Source organism: Pipistrellus kuhlii, unplaced genomic scaffold (genome assembly GCF_014108245.1).
Source record: "Pipistrellus kuhlii isolate mPipKuh1 unplaced genomic scaffold, mPipKuh1.p scaffold_m20_p_3, whole genome shotgun sequence".
Classification (NCBI taxonomy): Eukaryota; Metazoa; Chordata; class Mammalia; order Chiroptera; family Vespertilionidae; genus Pipistrellus; species Pipistrellus kuhlii.
The window spans coordinates 35,157,337-35,177,513 of record NW_023425529.1 but is presented as its reverse complement, the minus strand read 5'-3'; the positions used below and the strand labels follow the sequence as shown (position 1 = coordinate 35,177,513).

The following is a 20,177-nucleotide window of genomic DNA, read 5'->3' as shown; positions in this document are numbered from 1 at the left end:
ACAAAACCAAAACAAAGATAACTTTGACTCCGTGATGCCAACAGAAATAGAAAAGACTTATTAGAGATGGATACTCTCCTTGGAAATACATTGCAATTATGTCTTGTGTACATAAATTACTGAACTTTCTTATTAGATTTCCTTCTACATTAATCTGTTCCACATCATTTTCCTTCCTTTAGGATTAGTGGGAAGAATTGCATTTGTTAGGCAGAAAACAGCCCTTTCATTTTTGCCTAGAAAGCTCATGCTTGTAAAAAGACCAAAATCCATTTAAATTGCTCTCTCTTCCCACAGGCAATTATGTAACTTACCTGGAAGCATAAAATGTAAAATGGCTCGAAGTGCCTCCAGCTGCACTGACAATGAGGCCCCATGACTCTTCATCACTGTTATTATTTTGGGGGCCACTGCTGCCATTACATCCAGGGGCATGTCACTAGAGATACAGGATTGAAATGCTTATCAAAAACACAAACTGATTTCATTGCACAAGCACCAATTTGAAACAAGGGCGTGGGAACAGAACCAATACATTCTATCAGAAAAGGCTATATGAACATGCATTTGAGCCGAAACCAGTTTGGCTCAGTGGATAGAGTGTCGGCCTGCGGACTGGGAGGTCCCGGGTTCCATTCTGGTCAAGGGCATGTATCTTGGTTGCGAGCACATCCCCAGTAGGGGGTGTGCAAGAGGCAGCTGATTGATGATTCTCTCTCATCGATGTTTCTAACTATCTATCCATCCCTCTCTCTTCCTCTCTGTAAAAATTCAATAAAATATATTTTTTTTTAAAAAGAAGAAAAGAAAATGCATTTGAATGCAGTCATATGAGCCCACATCATTTTAATTATTCTTTAATTAAACTTTAACCTCAAGAAGTTGAATTCACAGTCACCTGGGCATTCTTTCCTTTCCTTTCAAATACTAACAACTCCCATATGAGCTCCACATGGGTTACTGGCAACAACCCTGAAAAGATGTTATTATCCCCATTTTCCAGATGAAGAACTGAAGCTGATGGAGGGTAAATATCAAGGTCCAATCACTAGAAGTGACAGGGCCAGGGCTGGAAGGCAAACTCACCTGACCCCCACGGTAAGGGCTTTTCACAGCATATTGCATGCCTCTTCTGGAATAACAGCACCAGACTTCTTACATAGTTTTCTCGTTAGTTTTATTTGCATTAAAGTTTTGACTTCTTTGAGGTATTTTAACTATTCTTTCTTAATTTTATTTTTTACCAGAGGCCCGATGCACAAAAATTTGTGCAAGAGTAGGCCTTCCTTCCCCCAGCTGCTGGCACCGGCTTCCCTCTGGCACCTGGGACCAGGGCTGGCTTCCCTCCAGCCCTGGCTTTGTCAGGAAGGACGTAGGGAATGACGTACAGAAGATGTCCAGTCTAATTAGCATATTACCCTTTTATTATTGTAGATTTTCAATTATAGTTTCTATTCAATATTTTTTTTTGTATTAGTAATCATAAACTTTACAAATAAAATGGTCCCGTTGATATTTCAAATACCCACCTGCCCCATACATATAATAGTTATTACAATATTATTGACTAAGCTGACCCTACATCCCATGACTAGTTTGTAACTGCCAATTTGTACTTCTTCATCCCTTCACCTTTGTGCCCCAGTCCCCCAAAGCCCCTCCCCTCGGGAAGCCATCAGTTTTTCTCTGCACCTATAAGTCTGTTTGTGTTCTTTTTGTTTTTTTCTTTAGATTTCACATATAAGTGAAATCATATGGTATCTGTCTTTGTCTTATTTCACTTAGCATAATACCCTCTAGGTCCATCCATGGTAGTGCATATGGTAAAATTTCATTCTTTTTTATGGCCAAATAGTATTCAATTAGAGCCATGTCCTTACTTTGCATGGTTCCACAGTCACTGACATATAATCCCTCTTTTCCACCTTAAAGTTCCCATTTAAACACAACCCCTGTTTGTACCCCCTTCCCTTCATTTGGCAATCCCAGCTGGGTTCTTACCACTAAGCCTTACACATCACTGCCATTGCAGTATCACACAGTATGTGATTATCTGTTTGCATATCAGTCTTCCCAACTGCACAAGGAATTTTCAGCAGAGTGTGCTGTAAGTTAACTCTGAATCTCCAGGACTGGAACTGTATGCATGTTATTTGTAGACTCTGGGCAATTCATGTTTCAAATCAGAAACATGAATTGCCCAGAATCTACAAAATCTTAAACTGTTGGTTAACTCCACTGTGTTTTCACCTCATTTATAAAGATTCACACACTTCCAGGACCATAAAAATAATGATCTATGATAAACTTCATTTAAATATTCAAGAGCAACTTTTAAATAAGAGAAATTCAACTCAAAGATGTGACATATATAAATACAAATGGAATAGCTGAGCTGATGAAGAAAACAATGTAACCCTATTCCTTTTACATCTGTAGATTTGCTACATGCAATTCTTCATGCTGTATGCTTTCCATTTATTCATATTCAATAACAGCATTAATAATAATAACTATGATTTATTGAGTGCTTATTCCACCAGGAATTATCCTAATCCCTTTCTTTAAATTAATTCATTTAATTAATTCATTAATTACACTCTAAACGTACTGATGAGGTTATAATTATACCTCTTTACTAATGAGGCACCTAAAATTTAAAGAAACAGTTGGCTCAGATTAGTAGGAAAACCAGGCAAGAAATCAGTTTTTATTGCAACATCTGTGCCATACAGTTTTCCTTTTATGCATGACAGCGTTCTCTACGGCCTATTTTTGTTTGAAATTTACTCACTATGACCAAGTTACCTCACATTCCTTGGCATAAATGTAAAAAGGCCCTGAGCATATCCTGTAGCCCCACTGCCACCCCCAGATGGCGATGGGTCTCTGCTGGGCCTCTCACCAGCCAGATAGTCTCAACATCTCTGGACTAGGACTACCTGTGAATAAAAGTTTCCCAGCTAAGGAATAAGCAGGAAGAGAAGACAAAGTTAATTTAAATGAAGGGACAACCATAAAAGTTAGTTGTGGAAAATCAAGAATTAGAAGCCGTATCCTGATCCGAACTTTTATACCTTTCATACACAGTAATTTGAAAAACTATTTAAGGTTACGTGCTATATAATTGCCACTTTGAAAAATGTACTCAACACCAGGCATGAAGCATAGATGCAAACCTTCAACATATTTCTACAATATCTACCAGTCCTTTCAATATTCAGACAAATCTGTGATATCTTGATGTGATATTATATTATACAATGTTTCAATTATCAAATGCCTTATTTTTCTTTTCATTCTTAGGAATATGCTTGAAATATTTATATTCTACCTGGTCCAATATTACATCTTCTGCATAAATTTATGAATCTACATTACCTTCCTTCGAAAAGATGATTGAGCATTTTGCAGCCACTTTCAGCCACTTCAGAGGAGTGTATATGCTTCTGCATCAACTCCAGCACGTTCAGGTAGATTCCTTTTGACAACAGGATTTTTCTGAAATTAACTAAAAGATTTTTTAAATGTTACTTGTAGAAATTAAAGAGTATTAGAATATTAAAGAGTTCAAAATCATAGGAAAGTACATATACAAGTCTATATGCAATTTATATTTTATTGACAACTTTACAATCATTAATGTTTGTTTCATTATAATATACTAGAGGCCCGGTGCACAGAATTTGTGCACAGCAGCGGGGAGGGTTTCCTTAGCCCGATCTGCACCCTCTCCAATCTGGGAGCCCTCAGGGGATGTCCAAATGGGAGGAATCAGGCCTAAACTGCCAGTTGGACATCCCTCTCCCAATCAGGACCTCTGGCTCAGCTGTCTGCCTGCCTGATCCCCCTAATTGCCCTCCTCTGCCAACCTGGTCACTCCTAACTGCTGTCCCCTGATGGCCTGATGGCCCCTATTAACTTTTTTTTTTTTTTAATCTTATCCTTTTCACACATAATTGTATTTGACTTCCTTATTGGCTTCTCTCTCACACACAGTTTTTCTCTCTCCTTTATGTAACACTTTTTCCTACTAACTCATCATTTATAAACTTTTCTTTCCTCCTTATTTCCCAGTAGGGGGTGTGCAAGAGGCAGCTGGTTGATGTTTCTCTCTCATTGACGTTTCTAGCTCCCTATCTCTCTCCCTTCTTCTCTGTAAAAAAAATCAATAAAATATATTTAAAAAAAAAAAAAAAAGATGTGATAAGACCTTGGTTCTTTTGCTTGGTTACATCAGAAGTTTTAATATCCCCTCCTAAAGAGGTTAAAATCTAACCCAAGGGGATACTTTAAAATATAGAAGTTATTCTAGATAAGCAGTTCGCACATGTGAAGTGTGCCTCAGAATCACCTGTGAGCTTGCTAAAACATTGATTGACTGGGTCCCAACTCCAGAATTTATGATTTAGTAGGTCCATATAGGGGTCTAGAATTTACATTTTTTAACACATTCTGAGGCAATGCTGCTGAGCCAGAGACCACACTTTAAGAACCACTATCCTGGACACAACTCAATTTGAGACTTGAAAATTAAGAACAGAAATTTCATGAAACACTAAACCTAGAGAAGAAACTTTATCATAGAGTCACTTTACAGTTTATAGAACACTTTATACATTTTATTTTATTTACCAACTATCTACATAATATTCTTGACTTCATTCCATTTTAGTGATAAATTATCTGCTTTTAAAGGCCAGTAACAAGATGCTTCTCCCTTCAGGGCTTTACTTTGATAGTCAGCTTCTTTCATGGCTGCATAGTCTCAGTTTCATCTCCTCTGACTCCTAACACATTTCCTCCAAAAAATTGTTTTATTTTTTTTTTTAGCTACCAGGCATAATAGTTATTTTTATTTAGTCTTATTATCTCTCTTCCCCACTACAAGTTAAGCTCCATGAGCCTGAGATTTATATTAAATTGTTTTATCCCAAGTGCCTAAGCATGTGTGGTACACAGCAGGACCTCAATAATTAATTAATTAAAAATAAAAAATAGCCGAAACCGGTTTCGCTCAGTGATAGAGCGTCGGTCTGCGGACTGGGAGGTCCCAGGTTCGATTCCAGTCAGGGGCATGTACATTGGTTGCGGGCACATCCCCAGTAGGGGGTGTGCAAGAAGCAGCTGGTCGATGTTTCTCTCTCATCGACGTTTCTAGCTCTCTATCTCTCTCCCTTCCTCTCTGTGAAAAATCAATAAAATATATATATTTTTTTAAATAAATAAATAAATAATAAAAATAAAAAATAAAAGATGTTTGATTCTTTGCCTTAAGACCACAATGGCAGAGTCTAATGGACTGGCTGCCAACAAGAGAAGTAAAGAAGAAAGCACACTGAGACTGGTAGGGGATGCAGAGGCACGGAACAGACTGGTCCAGTGTCCACATGTGTCACTTTTTTCATCAGGAGGCAGATCGTCTTTGTGGAGACCACCCAGAAAAACATGGGGTCCCAACTCCACACCAGACGCCCAGCCCAAGGTCCTAGAACTAGGGAAAGAAGTCCCCATAAGTACCAGTGCGGATTGGGGCTCAGTGACACAGAGGCTACTGGAGACTCAGCTGCTCCTCTTAAAAGGCCAGCACCACAACCTGAACCTACAAGGTTCTATTTCCTCTGAGCTCCAGTGCTGGGCAAGGCTGGTGGACTCAGACACATACAAGGAGAAACTGGACTTTTTAGAAGCAGGGCAAGAACATGGGTGCAGCTTTCTCCCAGACAGAGGTGCTCACAGAAGTCATTGCTCCTATGCTGGGACCTTCCAGGTCACAGTGCTGACTGGCAGCCATTTCTGTTTGCTCCACACTAGTGATTCCCTAAGATCCTGCCTCATCCAATTTACAACCCCAACCAGGCCTTGTGCAACTGTTTTTGCATATGAATGGCCTATCCTTACTCAGTCTAAAATCTCTCAAACAAGCTGCAGCTGGGTCAGGAAGCATCAAACCTATCAATAAAAGGCCCAATACCTGGCACCCGCACCAGCACCAGCCTGCCTTGCTTCATAGCTGGGCCTCATCTGGTTACCTCCAAACCCGATGCAAAGAGGAGGAATCTGCAACTATCTCTGTAGCTCCTGCTGAGTAGCCCCAGGCAGTGGCTGACTTTACACCTCCTTGGAGACACAAGAGCCAGTGTACCCAATGGTCAGCATCAAACCATACCAGATAACAACTCTTCGCATCCATAAGTGATACACTCAAGGGGCAGACTTAGTGAACACCAAAGCACCATTGAAGCATGTCCTGCCCCATAAGGGTACCTCCTGCACAGCGGCTCTTCCACTGTAGTCGCAAATGGTCCCCACAGCCAATTGGCCTGGAGGTCATTTCCTCTCAGGGACACCAACAGCAATTAAGGCTCAACTACAACAAGACTGTGCACACCGACTACAAAGGAGTGCACCTAGAGCAAGCATGTCAAACTTGTGGCCAGTGGGCTTTATGTTTGACATGCTTGACCTAGAGTATCCACCTCAGGTGATTGGGGAGGCTAAGCCACTGGGCCCTATAGGATACCTACTACACAAGGCCTCTCACTCTATTAACTTAAGAAAACTTAGCAGCTCTACCTAATATATAGAAACGAACACAAAAAAGCAGCCAAAATGCAGAGACAAAGAAACATGTCACAAATAAAAGAAAAGGAAGAAAGCAAACTACTGAATATAGAGTTCAAAACCAAGATTATAAGGTTACTCAACAATCTTGTAGAAACCTCAAAGCGACTTAGTGAGACTTTCACAGATCTTAGTGAGAATACCAAAAAAGTAGAAAAGGACCAGTCAGAAATTAAGCATACACTGACTGAAATAAGGAATTCATTAGTAGACTAGAGGATCCCAAGAATCAAATCAACAATTTGAAATATGAGGAAGCAAAAAATACCCAAGCAGAAGAGCAAAAAGAAAAAAGAATCCAAAAAATATGAAGGTAGTGAAAGGAGACTCTAGGACAACTTCAAGCATACCAACATTCACATTATGGGGGTGCCAGAAGAAGAGAGAGAATAGATATTGAAAACCTATTTGAAGAAATAATGACAGAAAATGTTCCCTACTTGGTAAAAGAAACAGACTTACTAGTCCAAGAAGCACAGAGAACCCCAACAAGAGGAACACACCAAGACACATCATAATTAAAATGTGAAAGGCTAAAGACAAAGAGAGAATCTTAAAAGCATCAAGAGAAAAATAGTTAGTTACCTACAGGGAGTACCCACACAACTGTCAGCTGATTTCTCAACAGAAACTATGCAGGCCAAAAGGGAATGGCAAGAAATATTCAAAGTGATGACTAGCAAGAACCTAGAACCAATATTACTCAGCAAACTATCATTTAGAATTGAAGGTCAGATAAAGAGCTTCACAAATAAGAAAAAGCTAAAGGAATTCATCACCACCAAGCCAGTATTATATGAAATGCTAAAGGGTATTCTTTAAGAAAAGGAAAAAGAAAATGATAAAAAAAATATCAACAACAAAAAAATTGCAACAAATACATATCTATCAACAATTGAATCTAAAAATCAAACAAATAAGAAAGCTAATGAACAGAATAAACTGGTGAATAAAATAGAATCATAGGCACGGAAATGGAACAGACTGATGATTCTCAAAGGAAAAGGAGGTAGGAGAGGGGTGGGAAGAGATTAAACAAAGATCTTATATGCATGTATGCATTACCTATGGACACAGATGATAGAGTGGGGAAGGCCTGGGCAGGGTGGGGCAGGAACCGGGTGGAGGGAAGCTTTTGGAGGAAAAGAGAGGGACATCTGTAATAATCTCAACAATAAAGATTTTTTTTAAAAAAGAAAAAAACTGTTTCATAAAATAGAATATAGGCATACATTGAAAAACTACCCAGTCATTAAAAATGTAAATGTAAGGATTTATGTTTATCCACACAAAAAATGTGCACTTTGTCTGTATAAGAGTGTATGATCCCATTTCTGCAACAAAAAAAAAAAGGAAACATTTTGTCTATATCACATGTGAGTACATACAGAGAAGTGCAGAAGAAACACATCAAACTATTTATTTTCTTCTTTTTTTTACCTATATATATTTTATATATAGTGTGTATATATATATATGATATATAGTATAGAGAGATATGTATAACATACATGATATATATACTTACTATATATAAGCATTTATATACTTACTATATATATCAAATATATACATATTACATTTTTACAATGTGTTGCTTTTATAATTTAAAAAATACAAAATGTGTTTCATTTTATTGAAAACTAAGGTGCACCCCTTACCATTTTGTTCTAGAAGAGTGCACAAAGCATTCGCAGATGCCTGGAAGACTTCTTTTGATGAAGAATGCATCAGCATGGAGAGCATCACTTCCCGGTGAGCTGGGAACCTTGCACAAATTCAAACGCAATGTTAATCTTTCGAATCATGATCTCAAATATTCACTTTTCTACTCTAACAAAATATAAGGGCACATATATATTTTTTATATCACCTTCACTTACAAGAGTGATTATGGTTAAACAGTTTTATATGTATTTTTAAGTTAGATTTAAATCTATTAAATGCTAATAAATTAGTATTTCTGTTTCTTCAAAGTTGATAAGCAGTAGAGGAGAGGAAAGACAGTAAAAATCTATGAAAAAGTGGTTAGATTTTAAAAAGAAAGATAAAATGAGAAAAAGAATGGAAGCAGGAAAGGAAAAATAAAAAAATTGTAAAGCAGCAGTGAGTTTTTGAAATGCAGAGCACAGATAAGTTTTCTTTTAATGATGTATTTATTTTAAAGATTCCTATGGCTATTGACAAATCGGTGTGCCATGAAGTGAAATTTATAACTGCAACATGAATCTACCTTACCCAAACCTCCTGAAAAGATTGCTCAAGGTGAACCAGGATTAACATTTCCTTTCAAAATTGAGATGTTTAATTAAATAGTAAGTGTGTTATTAATTCTCTTCTAATTGGCAGTGGGTCACTATGCAAACAGGCAATAAGGATTGGATATTTCCATTTAAGTTTCCAAGATAAGTCATTTAAATACTGAGTGAGAGTAAACAGCACAAATGTAAACAGCTGCCACAAGACACGAGTATGGCTCTGATACAAATCTGATAGAGACAGATCTCCTGTTTACAGTTTCTATCTTTGGAAAGAAGGCCCATGTTAGGTTTGAATAGCATTCCCATGGAAAGCCTCCTCAAGAGGTATCAGCTACAAATAATGCTCCCAGGAGAAGGCAGGTCAACAGTGCAACATTGAGCAGGGAATTACTACAGGAGGCTTCTAAACACATTTAACTCCTGATAGTGACCACCTGCCGGCTAGTCACTGCAACAGAAAAGGTCACAGGTGACTGTGATTTCTGTCACCTGAGACTATTTAAAATGGCATTATTTAAAATATATATTTTTGTTGATCTCAGAAAAGAAGGGAGAGGGAAAGATACAGAAACATCAATATTGACAGAGAATCATTGATCAACTGCCTCCTGCATGCCCCCTACTGGGGAGGGAGCCTGCAACTTGGGCACACGCTCTTACCAGGAATCTAACCATAAACTCCTGGATGCTCAACCACTGAGCCATGCCAGACAGGCTAAAATGGCATTTTAAATGAACTGCATAGCATTTTAAGGTTCTTTCTTGATGATTCATAGTTTACTGAATGACTCTTGACTCCAAATGTCATGGTAATAACTCAGACACACAACCTTTTACTAATTCCTGAAGGTAATGGGATCACAATATTATCTATCCACTACTATTTTGTGAAGGGACTTTAAACATGTGTGCCTATATCAAAAATCTTTCTAACCATATAATTTGCAGTTATGGTATTTTATATGCCTTTATTAGAAATATAACTAAAATATTCTATCATATAAAATCAAAACAACTGACTGGCCATCTTCATCTCCAATCTTCTCGTGCAAACTGTTTTGGTACATAAGGAGATTATTTAGGGCCCAGCAGGCAGCCTCCTGGAGTAGGGGAGGAGGAAAAAAAAAACTTGTCAAAACATAAATCATTGAACAAACAATTTTGAATAACTATAATATTTATGGAGTCCAACCTGTACATGCTCTGTCTTTCTATGCCACGTTAGGGCTTTGTAACAGGCTTCTAGCCAAAACAATTTTTCTTCTTCTTCTTCATCATCATTCTCCTGATTTTCATTTTTTTCCTCTAAGTCTTGATTTAAAAAAATGGTCTCAGCTTGAAAAGAACATAAATATATCTTACTTACAGTTTGAATGACCAGATCTAAGTTCATATTTTGAAACAAAATGAATAGAGTGAGGTACTCTTTAGTAGCGGCTTTGGTTAATTATAAAGAAACTTTTTAATAGATCACACACCTCATGACACTGCTATCCCATTTTGCTAGATGGCCAAATGAGGAAGAGGGAATCAAATACAACTAATGGACTATGGGAAGATTAATGGAGATTAGCTGCCCTATAACAAAGTCAAATCAAAGATGTACTGGTGTATGAACTTGGGAATGTTAATTCCCTTGAAACAACATAAACGGATGAACAAAAATAGACCCAGAGACAGAGAAGTATCGATCAGACCTTCAACCTTCAGAGGGAAGGAAGGGGAATATGGGGGTAAGGGGAAGAGATCAATCAAAGGACTTGTATGCATTCATATAAGCCTAACCAATGGACACAGACAACAGGGGGGTGAGGGCATGAATGGGGGGGTGGGGGGATAGGGACACATATGTAATACCTTAATCAATAAAGAAATTTTTTTTAAAAAAGTATCCTCTACTGGAAAATGAATTACATTAGGACAGAAAGGGCACTTAATGGATCCTGCTCTACATATGACTTTCTTGTTATAATGTTAACAGTCAGGATCAAATGTACCTGTAAGAATTTCCTTTTTAGTAAAGTTACTTACTGAGAAGCGCTAAACAGCTGAGCCCTGCAATTTGCAACTTTGCATTCTTTGAATACCGCTGCACAGCTTCCACCACAAACTCCTGTACCTGGTTTAATACCAGGATATTAAAAAAATTACCTGAAAGTAAAGTGAAATATTAGCTGCGTTCTCACTCAATGAACTAAAATTAACTTTAATTATATAACAGCATTTAAATCAGTACATGTAAATAGTGAATAGTTCAATGACATTAAAACATATATTTACCTTAATTAAAATAGTTGAACATGATGGCATTAAGATTTAAAAACTTATTTCATGCAGTCATTCATTAATCTTACTTAGGCAATGGAACTGACTGGGCAAAAATAATATGTTTGAGTGATATTAACTTTGTGTTCTTGGACTCCCTCTCATACCATCATTATATGAAAACAATGAGGTGTCTGTTAAACATGGCTCTACAATATTCATTGTACGTAACAGCTTAATTGTCCTGTCTTATGAAAGATGGGGCGGGGGAGGTAAGGCCCTCCCTTGCCATTAAATGCTTTTGCTAAAACATCCTTCTTTCACTCAAAGAATACTGCTAAGAAATTACATTGGCACACTTATTAATACTTGATCTTGTCTGTGGAAATCCTAGAAGACAACCAAGCAAATATGTCAACAACTTTAACCCTACCCAGAAGTCCCACACCTTTTTACACTCATTCTTCCAAGAATCAACACATCATTCAAAAATCTAAATCCTACACAGATAATAATTTAATAATAAAATTTTTTTTTTTAATCTAAATCCTGAAGAGGAAAAATAAATAATATTCTAAAAGATGTGCCTCTTTCCATTCACTGGTTTGTAATTCACTGACCGTTGCCAGGTTTCCTTCTAGAAGTAAGAATGGCACTCCTACTTAGCTGTAGGTAATTAAAATGATCCCCAAGAAACAAAGCCAGAATAGGAAAAGATCCCATATAATAAAACACCTGAAACACATTAAATAACAATCAGAGCTTTTAAAATCAAAAGGTAGTTTTACGAGGCATAGCTCTTAGTTACAAAATACCCTCATATGTTCTGCCTCTTCCAGATGCACCCACTAAGCAGACATGCTCCCAAACCCTTAATGATCTCTGGTCTTGGAGTCATTTTAAAAAGATTCTCTTCTACTTTTATCCATTTATCTAAACTTGGTTCTTCTCCCTACTATTATTTCCATGCCACTGCCAGTTCTGTGACTGGGCAAATACCAGTAATACTGGCCCCACCTTCTTTTCAGACAATTTCTGTAAAAATACATGTAAATTTTATAAGGCTATAAATGCATTAAACCCCTAATTAGATTACATAATCTGACAAAATGTTAAGTATTTATATCTTGACTTTGAGTTTTTATTTTTATTATGAAGAGAACGTTAAAGGTTTTATCCAGCTTCTTTGGAAATAATAACAGGGATAATAAATTCTCTAGTTTTTAAATAGAACACATAGTAAACCTATTGAGAAATTAATGAGAGGGGGAAAAAGCATCCTTGTCTGAAGATAAATTTTGTAGAGAGCATCTGAGAAGGCACGTGAGCATTTCTTTAATTATTATGAGCTGAATCCAGTAGCGTTGGCAGAGCCATGTCCTGGAAACATACCTGGCCAGGGGCAGGAATGTTGTCAGCCTGACCTTTAGCCCAAGCACCAGAGGAGGGGTTTCATTATCTAACCCAGCCAAGCACCAGGAACAAACATGATTATCTGGGCCCACCAGAAGTGTCAATTATAAAGAACCCTCAAGAATGCACATAATCTTCTTTGTCTTGGGTTTTAGTAAAACTTCCTGTTTTTATGCTGTATAAAATAAAACTGTGTTGACTCTGGATCCCAGTCTCTCCCTCAGAGGACAGTGATCCCACCAAGTCCCAGCTTTCCCTACTGTATTTGTGTCTGTCTCTTTCATTTTCTCAATTCCCCATCGCCCCTACTCGGGAGCCAGACCACTCTCTAGCCTCACAGGATGCGGAAAAAGAGAGATATATTTATAAAATTTGATGGCTTTTTATTTTCAAAAAGTTACAGAACAACACAAAACTTAGTGATGTGCTATTTTTTTTGGTTCATTTAATTTCAATAGCATAATGCCAAGCACCCTCAGGTACCAGGACAGTCCTATTTGTTAAGCAACTACCATTTCCCTGCTCCCAACAATGAATCACTTCCTCTGACTCATTACCAGGGATTAAGGTGAACTCATATTTTTATTATAAGTTGAGCAAGCTGTAACTTGACTGTGGTAAGTGGCAGAACATGAAATAGAGGATTGTGTGTTAGTATGGCACTCTAATCTCTACTTTCCAAAGTGAACAGTATTTCCACCTAATGTATGTCAGTATGTTACTTTTCCATCAACATAAAACATACATATGCTATATATACTTACATCATATAAACTACGATAATAAATGAACCAAGAATTATAACTCACCTAATGTAAGCCTATGGAGCAAGCAGCAACTCACTTCTTGAATTTTTTCATTGGCAGGGAATGCTTTCATGGCTTCGACCGCAATGTTGTAACACCTGACATTGCCACTCATGAGGACTTCAACATTGTTGCCTAAATTTAGAGAAATTCTAATCATCATTAAGGTAAGAATATTCCCTTGGGAATACATGTACAAAAACTTCTTACATAGACTGTAAATCAATGGCAGCATAATGGCTACATTTCCAAAGTTAAATAACATGTTTTGTCAAATAGCTATAAAAATACTATGCTGTTCATTGCAGGTATAATAGGATTTAGGATTCATCTCTAGCATTAAAGTTGCTCTATTTCTGTTTTGTTTTGTTTTGTTTTGTTTTGGCTTAAAGACTTAAACAAAATAAATGGAAAATTGAGAGTGTTTGTATATAAGTATAAAACTATAATGCCTTGGCCATAAATTTCCCAATAAATGAATTTAGGACCTATTTCTTAATGAGCCACTAGTATATTGGATAAAGGCTTTTAATTGTTCCTTTTCCTCAAATCATCACAAGAAAAACGAAGATTCTATTCTATAACTAAACAGCTAAAGTCAGTTATGATCAATTTTCTGTCCATCCAGAGGGACAGCAGAACAGCCTGTGTGTAAGGCAATATAACCAAGCTTTCTGAAGACCACAAGACAGATGATGAAAAGGATGGGGGACGGGGAGGAGAGGCAGCGTACTGAAATATATGACTGAGGGACAAACACTGGTGAACCAGAAAGGAAGGAAAGAATCTCTGGGAAAGACAGCTAATTAACAGAGAGAGGGAGTGGGTGAGCAGAACATATATGGAGAAAACGATATGTCCGAATGAAATGTTGACTATTATTAAAACAAACAAACAAAAAAAGATGTTGCAAAATATTTTTATTTCTTTTTCAGCATAGCCAAAATTACCATTTTCTTAAAACACATATTTTTATGTTTAAGTTGTACTAAAAATATTAACTATAGAAAAACATGTTAAAATGAAAGAAAAAATGGCCTCTTAAAAACATTTTTCTGCATTTACTCAGAAGAGCAGACACGATTTTCTCTATGACTCACTGGTAAATGTCTTCCAAGTATCAGTGTTTAAAACATTGGCTTTTTAAATGTGCTACTTTCTTTGACCTTTACATTATGAATCCACACATTTTCCCTGGGGATTTGGCCGATGTGGGCGGGAAACACTGAATTTCAAAAGCAGCCAGCCCCAAATCTATAGTAATAAAAGCATAATATGCTAATTAGACCAGATGGCCTTCCAGACAACCTTCCGGTTGAAGCTGGGGCTTTGAGGGAAGCCCAGGTCCCGGCTGCCAGAGGGAAGTTGGGTGCTGGCAGCCAGGGGAAGGAAGGTCTACTCTTGTACAAATTTCATGCATTGGGCCTCTAGTAAATAAATAAAATGTATAAACATAGCCAAGGAAAATTAAAATGAAGAGTATATTCAGTTTGTTGACAGTGGATGACTCAGAGAAATCTAAAAGTATGTCTGTTATCTATTATTGCTCAGCCCCATCTACTTCCAAGTGTTTAATTTCCTATGGATAAGAAAATGATGGCTTTTATAACCATTACAAAGAAAGGGCTTTCTTTCACAAGGAACCTGGGTTTTTACTGAAGTCTCACACCTGCAGATTTTCATGTCTGAAACCATGTGTGCATATTCATGTAAAGTACCATATATATGAAATACAAATTAGGTAATAATATGGTCAATGTTTTTATAACACACTAGAAGCTCACTGCACAAAATTCATACATGGGGGTTTGTGTCCCTGAGCCCAGCCTGCACCTTCTCCAATCTGGGACCCCTCAAGGGATGCCCAGTAGGATCAGGCCTAAATGGGCAGTCAGACATGCCTCTCACAAACCAGGACTGCTGGCTCCCAACCCCTCACTTGCCTGCCTTCCTGATTAACCCTAACCGGTTCTGCCTGACAGCCTGATCACCTCCTAACCACTCCCCTGCCAGCCTGATTGATGCCTAACTGCTCCCCTCCAGCCTGTTTGCCCCTAACTACCCTCCCTTGCAGGCCTGGGTCCCCCTACCCCAACTGCCCTTCCCTGCAGGCCCAGTCGCCCCCAACTTTCCTCCTCTGCCAGCCTGGTCACTCCTAACTGCCCTCCCCTGCAGACTTGATCACTCCCAACTGCCCTCCCTTGCAGGCCTGGTCCCTCCCAACTGCCCCCCTCCCCTCCGCTGGCTATCTTGTGGTGGCCATCTTGTGTCCACATGGGGGTAGCCATCTTGTGTGTTGGAGTGATGGTCCATTTGCATATTACTTTCATTATATAGGATAGAGGCCTGGTGCAGAGGTAGGGGCCAGCTGGTTTGTCTTAAAGGGTGTCCCAGATCAAGGTGGGGGTTCCCTCGGGGTGTGGGGTGGCCTGGGCGAAGGGCCTGTGGTGGTTTGTAGGCTGACCATACCCCCTGGTGACCCAAGTGGAGGCCCTGGTATCTGGGATTTATTTATCTTCTATAATTGAAACTTTGTAGCCTTGAGTGGAGGCCTGGGCCTGCCAAGGTTGCAGAAAGCTTGGCTTCCTCCATTGCCTGGGAAACCCAAGGCTCCTGCTCATTCAGTGGCCACAGCCATCTTGGTTGGGTTAATCTGTATATTCGCTCCTGATTGGCTGGTGGGCGTGACATGTGGATGTAGCATGGTGATGGTTAATTTGCATATTACTCTTTTATTAGATAGGATTATATAACAGGGACTAGTCTGCATTTTTCACATCATTTAACCCATCTATGAGCAGTTAGGAGCCAGGAATCCTGAATTGTGAGAGATATGTCCAACTGTCGATTTAGGAATCGGGCCTAAACCAGCAGTCAGACATCCCCTAAGGGGTCCCGGATTGGAGAGGGTGCAGGCTGAGCTGAGGGGGTTCCCTCCTCACTCCCATGCACAAATTTCATGCCTGAGCCTCTAGTTACTAGATAAATGCATGTGTGTATGTCCTGGATAAACCCTCCCAGCTAATACCTGAAATACAAAATGCTCATGCACTTACAAAAGTAATAGAATCTGAAGCATTATCTGAGCCCATTGACAATCACTGGTAGCATCCACGGCAAATTAATGTTTTATCTGTACTTTTTTGGGATTTCAAAACATCAAAAAATGCTAAACAAGATCACAACAGTTTAAATTCCTTCCTATGGCTGTTTGGGTACTTTAAGATCTTTTTATATCTCTATTCTCATCCACTGACTCTTATCAAGCCCTGCCACCACCTCCATTAAATGACACACGAGCAGACACTGGAGGCTGTGCAGTTACATACACACACACACACACACACACACACACACAGATGCATGCACACACGTACATGCTCTGAAACACACAATTTACTGAGCTATTTTTATCTCCTTAAACGCACTGTGCTCTCTCTTGCTTCAGCATCTTTACACTTCATGCCCCTCCCTCTTTGCCTACACTTCCACTTCCCCTCACACCTCCCTACACACAAGAAAGCTCTTCTCATCATTCAAGTCTCTGTTGAGAGATCATGCCTCATGCCCTGTTTGTTCTCCTAATCCGAGGTACTTCGGCCAACACTTGCCTTATAATTCATTTGCAGTCACCGATGTACTTCTCTATACCTCCCATGGTACTATGGGCTCCAAGAAAGCAAGAAATATGTTTATGTTTTCTATTACAGTTTCCCTATATCAAGCCCAGAGCCAGCTCCAGTACAATATCAATAAATTAAAAACCAATGAAATGCATAAATAAATGAATGGGTTCAACACCCATAAGTTTCTAAATAATAAAAATATTTTTAAAACACACTCCGGAAGGAGATATGTTATAATTGTTCACACATAAAAAAAGAAATCAAGTATATAGGCTACTTACAAGGACTTGCTAGAGAATGTAAACAGCACAGTACATAAAGCACAATTTCCTCCTCCTCTTTAAAGTTTTTTAATGCAGTTAGCAATGTCATATAATCTTTATTCTCCACAAATTCAATCAGTTGCTCCTCTGAAACTGAAAAATAAAAGGCAAAATATTGAAAAAGCTTAAAAAGATGACATGTCAAAAATATAACATTCATGATAGTTGTATGAGACACAATAAATACAATAAATGTATGTTAATTATATCAGCAAAAAGCCCTTCCTAAATTTTATAGTGGGGAAAGAGCTATTGAGATTAAAATAATTTTGTTTTGACCTATATTAGTTTCTCTGTAATTTGGAATGTAAAAAGTGTTAGTCATCAGTTCTCAGAAAAACAAAATTATTTACAATTTCATTTGGGGAATTTGGGAGAATCCTGACCAATGACTAATAAAGATAACCCACGCATGGGAAGTAAACATACCATAGTACTGAAAAGGAGTGGTTAACTGTAACTGTTGAAGGACAGCTCAGCTAAATCTACCCATTCAAAAGGAATGAACTTCAGCAAATGACAAGTAATTAGACTTTCAAACACTCTGTCTTAATGGTCTTGATTTCATCAACGATCAAAAGTTATCATTAATTTTCATAATGAAAGTCTCTTGATCAAGCCAATGAGTTCCATTTAGAGTCGCTTTATTGGGTGGGAACTTCAAACACATGTACCAAAATCCGATTTATCCAGACTGAGCAAAGAGCTAACAAAAATGTTAGAAAATCTAGCACTCCTCATGATCAGTGTTACTTTTTGTTTTTCAACTTTTTACCAACAGCCTACATAATATAATGTAAAATTAGGTTCTTCTAATAAGTCAGAAGTATCATGAGCCTTTCATTTTGTGGAACAGCTTCCACAGCATACTTTCAAATCGTGAAAAGTAACTTTCCAGGTGCCACGAAGTCCCGGGAGACACTCCTTGGAAAATTTAGCGATTTTCCTACCCTACACTGACCACCATAATACTGTCAGCACTGTCGAACTTTCTCCTGAATGAGATCTTGACATTCCCTGGTGCTTCTTCGTATGTCATGGATGGGTCCCACATGATGGTGAGAGTGTGATGTTAGCCCTTCTTCCATGAAGAAGGATATTCCCCTAACAGGTCCTATAAGACAATCAAACCTCAAGCCGTACTTTGCCCAATTCTTAGCGAGAACCTCGTTGCAAGATAAAACGTTTATAGAAGATAACCCAAAAGACATGCAGTTCTTCCATTCGTTACTCACAGCAAATTCTTCTCCCCAAGCATGAGCAGCTTGCAGGCCAATGCTGTTCTGACTCTTGACAGAGTGTCTTTCACTGAAATACATTTTGTATCTCTTGCATATTGTGTGTACTTCATCATCTCATCCAAGGAAACTTTTGGGAGGATTTCTCAGGTCTCTCATGAGACCCATGGCCTGTCCTCATAAATAGGTTTCCTTTTATCTCAAGTAAATTTGTAACCAATGATGTTTACCTCCTTTCTTTGCTGGAGAGAAAGCAAAGAGCTAAATTTCTCGTCCAATACTTTGCAAATGCACAGGACCTGAGGTAGGAAATAAACTTAACCTATCGTTTTCCTATCATTTTCTCTTCATCCATTTCGTCATCATTTTTTCCTCTAGTGTATATAGATATCTATCTATACGCTATTTAAAGTCCTTCCAGAATGAGATGGAATTCAACAGTATAGGGTATCTATCCTATTCCTGGAGCTGCCAGACAGTAGAGTGGTAAACTGATAAGGACACAAGGCTCACATAAATTATTCTCATCCTAAACTTCCCAGCACAGTCAGCTCTCATAATGATGCATACGCTGCTCTCAAAATGTAGTGGTAAATTGAACTGCAGTGGTGGCAGCTAGCTGTGTGCCCTCAGGCAGGTGGCTCATTTCGCCTGATCTATTTCCCCATCCAGCCAGTGAACGGACCAACTCTAAAATTACATGATAATCTCTGTTATCAATCTCAGTGCCATCTGAGAAGACACATATTGGACTTTTTCCTAAGGGGCATTTTGTAAACCTCCTGAGTTACCAATTTCTAAAATCTCTGGTGATGACTCAACGTCATAAACCCAAATGTAGCCTATGCTTGTCTTCAGTTTTATTTGTTCTTTCTTAACACCCACACATTTGCAAAGTGAACCTTACGTCTTGTTAAGCAATGGAAGAATGTGTATTATGATTATGTCATTTATAACCCATGAATAAAATTTATTCCACAAAAGCAAGCAATATTTCTGAATGAACCCCATTACTTATCCAAGACTGACAACTCCTGCTTCTTAATAAATAGTACATATCTTCTTGGTATCATAATTATATTTTACATATTTTCTAGGTATCATAATTATATTCTACTTTTCCTATTATACACCTTTTTCTCATATAAATTTCTTATATAAATATAAAAATAAAGAATTTGACATTTTAAATACCTCTCTCAAATAGCACGTGTAAAGCTTTGCATCCAAGTTTCTGGACCTCATCATTGGCTGAAAACCTTTTCATGGCATCAAAAATTAATAAGAAAATATCGCTTTCTTCATCCAATATTAGCAAAGTGATTTTACCTGGAATGAAGAGAACAATATGTCCCAAGTAAGCAGCTGCTTTAACATTTAATGAGTTAATTTTAACATGAGGATGACATATGGTTTGTGGGCTTTTTAGTTTTGATAAACCACGAAATTATCCCAGATATTAGATCTACCAACCTCTACCATCTTTCTAAATAAATCAATTTCTAGTACACTTTACTATGCAATTCCCAATCAATACCTGTAGCCAAGACATCTTGCCTTCAATTCCTGAAACGTATTTCTATCTGCCTCTTTTACAACACTATTCGAATATCCCAAACAT

At 38.1% G+C, this 20,177-nt stretch overlaps 1 protein-coding gene across 9 annotated transcripts in view; it reads right to left on the bottom strand.

Annotated features, from left to right (window-relative positions):
• Positions 1-20,177, bottom strand: part of LRRK2 (leucine rich repeat kinase 2) — a 128,722-nt gene that overhangs the window by 96,196 nt on the left and 12,349 nt on the right. For 7 of the 9 annotated variants that reach the window (XM_045587920.1, XM_045587919.1, XM_036456291.2 and 4 more), the window contains 9 exons: positions 19,751-19,885; positions 17,277-17,411; positions 13,373-13,504; positions 10,917-11,036; positions 10,078-10,220; positions 9,906-9,985; positions 8,286-8,392; positions 3,382-3,511; positions 315-439 (listed from right to left, as the gene is read on the bottom strand). In XM_045587920.1, the coding sequence (XP_045443876.1) occupies positions 315-439; positions 3,382-3,511; positions 8,286-8,392; positions 9,906-9,985; positions 10,078-10,220; positions 10,917-11,036; positions 13,373-13,504; positions 17,277-17,411; positions 19,751-19,885 (1,107 nt within the window). The remainder of the gene's footprint in view (positions 1-314; positions 440-3,381; positions 3,512-8,285; positions 8,393-9,905; positions 9,986-10,077; positions 10,221-10,916; positions 11,037-13,372; positions 13,505-17,276; positions 17,412-19,750; positions 19,886-20,177) is intronic. The other 2 variants (XM_045587915.1, XM_045587916.1) reach the window with 2 other exon arrangements.